The 4,353-nt window shown below is 36.9% G+C and overlaps 1 protein-coding gene across 1 annotated transcript in view; it reads right to left on the reverse strand.

Annotated features, from left to right (window-relative positions):
* LOC128247373 (kinesin-like protein KIF27) overlaps positions 1 to 4,353 on the reverse strand; it is an 81,311-nt gene that overhangs the window by 12,871 nt on the left and 64,087 nt on the right. The window contains exon 5 of the mRNA XM_052966755.1: positions 1,776 to 1,859. Within this exon, the coding sequence (XP_052822715.1) occupies positions 1,776 to 1,859 (84 nt within the window). The remainder of the gene's footprint in view (positions 1 to 1,775; positions 1,860 to 4,353) is intronic.

Raw genomic sequence — 4,353 nt, forward strand, 5'->3', positions numbered from 1 at the left:
TATATATATATATATATATATATATATATATATATATGTGTGTGTGTGTGTGCGTGTGTGTGTGTGTTTGTGTGTCTGTGTTTGTCCCCCCACCATCACTTGACAACCAATGCTGGTGTGTTTACATCCTGTTAACTTAGTGCTTCGGCAAAAAGAGACCGATAGAATAAGTACTAGGCTTACAAAGAATAAGTCCTGGGGTTGATTTGCTCGACTAAAGGCGGTGCTCCAGCATGGCTGCAGTCAAATGACTGAAACAAGTAAAAGAGAGTCTATCTTGCATTACAGTGTCAGTGGCTAAATATTTCATACACACATGTAAACTTAACATACTCTTCAAGCAAATTCAGAATAACATTGTGTGTGATGAAGTCGGCTCTTTGAATTACAAATACAATCTACCCATCCAGATTTCACATTGTCATAAAAATAAAAGTTAATAGATTTTGTAATAGTTTTCACAATGAGCATTCTAGTTAAGCTCACATGGTTAATATGTTCGCTTTATAATCACATGGTCTGGGGTTTTCTTCATAGCACTGCCCCGTGAATAAGTATCTTCTGTTATAGATTCTGATCAATCCAAGTTTTTGTGAGTCAAATAAGATGGATGGGAGTTCTACTGATATCCATTAGACAGTCTGTATATCTTGAGTGATAGATTTAATCCACCACCTGGTCTAACATCACCACCATGAGGTTGGTGGCCTTTGGTAGAATCTATGCTATTTGCAAGAATTTGGACCTGTGGTCTGCAGTCTGAAAACAAATTGTTGATCTACTTTTTCCTGTAACAGTAATCCATGAGTCTTGTTCTCTATCCTCACATTCCAAGTCACCAGCACCAGCATCAGAGGCACTGGAAGTTGGTCATCATGGGTGCCACTCTTCCTTCTTTGACTGAACCTTAAAACAATTCTAATATCAAATAAATTTAAGATGTGGATGTATAATGTAGCATAGTAGAGTATATCTTGTGTATACAGTTAGATGTATAACTGTTACTATTGAGTTTGGAGCTGCACATAGAATATCATCATTCAGTCTGCATCCAATTTAGTGGTGTGGTTACTGCTGTACTTAGTACTTAATAGTATTACTGGTTAGGATATACTGACCAAATGTTGAAGAAATTATGATAAACACAAGTTTATATCATTTGATTCCTATGTATGTTTCACCATTATGGTTATTTGCTGCTTCTTCATTGGATGTTCCAAGTGCAACCAGATGTTGAATCACAACAGATCAACATGGGAAACACTTTATTGCATTGTTTTGTTAAAAGATACTTGTCCAAGCTGCAACATAGCAGGATTGAAACTAGCACCACATGATAGCAAAGTAAATTTCTTAACCATTCAGCTATGCCTGCATTTGTTACATATTTTTTACAAATAAGTTGATAAATGAAGGAATGAAGGAATACATTTATAGAGCCTGAATTTGGACAGATGACAAGATTTTTATAAAGAATGTTGAAAGGGATGTAAATAGAGATAGACAGAGAGCAAAAGAAAGAGAGAGAGAGAGAGAAAAGAGAAAAGAGAGAGAAAGAGAGGGGGTGGAGAGAGGGAAAAGAAAGAACAAAGACTGTTGACTTGGGCCAATACATCTTGACACCAGTGTTGTTAGAGTGCAAAGAACTGGAACAGATATTACAAAGGCATCTTTTCCAATCCTCCACCATACTCTACCCCGTGGCTATTTGTATAAAAAAGAATGGTTATTGAGGTGTAAAAGCATTTCTTATACTTACTCATTCAGATACTTACCAATTCTTTCTTTTTCAGTTCATTCAGCATTGAACTGTTACCTTTGGAAGTGATTTCAATTTTGGATAGTCTGTCACTTTGACCCTAAAAAGTAATCAATCAGAACAGTACTCTTAAAGATATCCTATCCTATTGCAAAGCCATGTAAAAAGTGTATTTTAAGGGACTCTGATAATCAATGACTGACCTAATCAATCTTCCATTGGTTTTGATGATGAATGTTCAGTTGTTCACTTGACTGAACTTCCCCCTCATTAAATTAACATGTAACTGGCTGAATATTCCAGAGACATTTCTATTCTTAATGTAATTCTTAGGCAGAATCAGCATGACAAAACTGGCCCTTTGATTAATGAGTTACATTCATCTGACAAGCTTTCACACAGTTTCTTTCAAGCTAGTTTCACTCAAAAGTCCTGGGTTGAATTGAGGTCCAAGTTTCAACACAGCAGGATTGAAACTGGCACCACAGCAAAGTAAATTTCTTAACCGTTCAGCTATGCCTGCATTTGTTACATATTTTTTACAAATAAGTTGATACATGAAGGAATGAGCACTACAAATGTCTGGAGACATAAATGTTACACAACCATGCTGTGGAGTCCCAGTACATTAGAATTTAATCTTTGTCATTGAATAATAATTGATGGGATTCATTTATATAATGAATCCACCGGTTCAGATGATATGTGTGATGTCTGAGTAAAGTAAATTGATCTGTTGATGGTTTTAATGAAAAGTATTTCAAGCACTATTTTAACCCATTACCTCCCATAATTCTATTAACTGGAATTTTTTTATGAAACTTTGATTTCTAGCATAAAACACGTTGGAATGATTAAAATAACATTTCAAAATAACATTTTAAATAGAAATAAGCGAGATATTGGGTGAAAAATTAGCAAACCTCATTTGAATATCATAGAAATATACCTAGTAGATGTAGCAAAAAGGTTAGATATGTGTAAATATTGACAGATAATTACGAAATTTGTAAGTTTTAAGTGATCTCATATGAAATCACTGGTAGGTAATGGGTTAAGGTATTGAATTTGAGTGTTTGTCTTTGGTGTTCTTTTCCTTTTTCTTTTTTTTTTCCCCGTTCTGTGTTATGACCATTGTAATAAATGTTCAGAGATGAGAAAATAATCATCAAAACTATTACTAAGAAAAATTCATTTCTCTCTCTCTCATCAGCACGGATCTAACAAACAAAAATTAATGTAAATAAATACTCAAGTATAATGCCTTTCATTAGTACATCAGATACAGTTGGTAAAAATAATAGTTCCACATTCAGTCCTTAGCCTAATTTAGAAATATCACTTGTAAATGATTAGTGAGATTCACCATCATCACCATTGTCGTCATTGTTGTTGTCGTCATTGTTGTTGTCGTCATTGTTGTTGTCGTCATTGTTGTTGTCGTCATTGTTGTTGTCGTCATTGTTGTTGTTGTCATCATCATTATCATCGTCACCACTGCCACCGCTGCCGCCACCATCACCGCCACCACCACCACCATCATCATCATCATTGTCATCTGTTTATATCTATTCTTCTATGCTGACATGGACTGGACAGGTTTCAACATTTCACCATTTGTCTCAGTTCTTTGTGTCACCACCTCCTGAGGTCTATTGTCTCACCATCTTTGGTAGTCCTTTGCCTCACCATTTGCTGCACTCTACTGTCTCATTCTGAAAGCACATGGTTCACTGGTTAGAGGGTCGGGCTTACAATCATCAATCATGAGGCAGTGAGTTCAATTCCTGGACCTGACTGTGTGTTGTGTTCTTCAGCAAGACACTTTATTTCATGTTGCTCCAGTTCACTCAGCCGTAGAAATGAGTTGTGATGTCACTGCTGCCAAACTGTATTGGCCTTTGCCTTTCCCTTGGATAACATCGGTGGTGTGGAGAGGGGAGGCTGGTATGCATGGACGACTGCCGGTCTTCTATAAACAACCTTGCCAGGACTTGTGCCTCAGAAGGGAACTTTCTCAGTGCAATCCCATGGTCATTCATGACCGAAGAGGATCATTACTGTCTCACCATCTGATATGATCTTATATCTTGTTACGCACCACAAAATCATTTAGATCTTTGTCTCACCATTCTAGATCATTGTCTCATCATCTGCAGAGGTTCTTTTTCTTGACACCTGTTGTTAACATATATCTTGCTATCTGCCTCATTTCTTCATCTCACTACCCACTCTGTTTCTATTTCAGCTGGCATATATGCAACAACAAACTGGCCAATTTTGTTACAGTATATATTGTTAGTTTTTCAGCAGTTTTAATAACTAGATGCCCTTCCTTACAGAAATTACAATATAATATAAAAGGTAAAAATTTACCATCACTTAAAAACAAGACTGCTCATCTGCACCACAAAGCCATAAGAGAGATTTTCTCATGGTAAATATTGCAGTATTGTGTCTTCTAACACAACATCCACATTTAAGCCCCCTCCTCCTCCTCCTCCTCCTGCTCTTCCTGCACCTCCTGCTCTTCCTGCTCCTCCTGCTCCTGCTCCTCCTGCTCCTCCTGCTCCTGCTCCTTCTCCTGCTCTTCC

Source organism: Octopus bimaculoides, chromosome 3, assembly GCF_001194135.2.
Source record: "Octopus bimaculoides isolate UCB-OBI-ISO-001 chromosome 3, ASM119413v2, whole genome shotgun sequence".
In the NCBI taxonomy this organism is placed as follows: domain Eukaryota; kingdom Metazoa; phylum Mollusca; class Cephalopoda; order Octopoda; family Octopodidae; genus Octopus; species Octopus bimaculoides.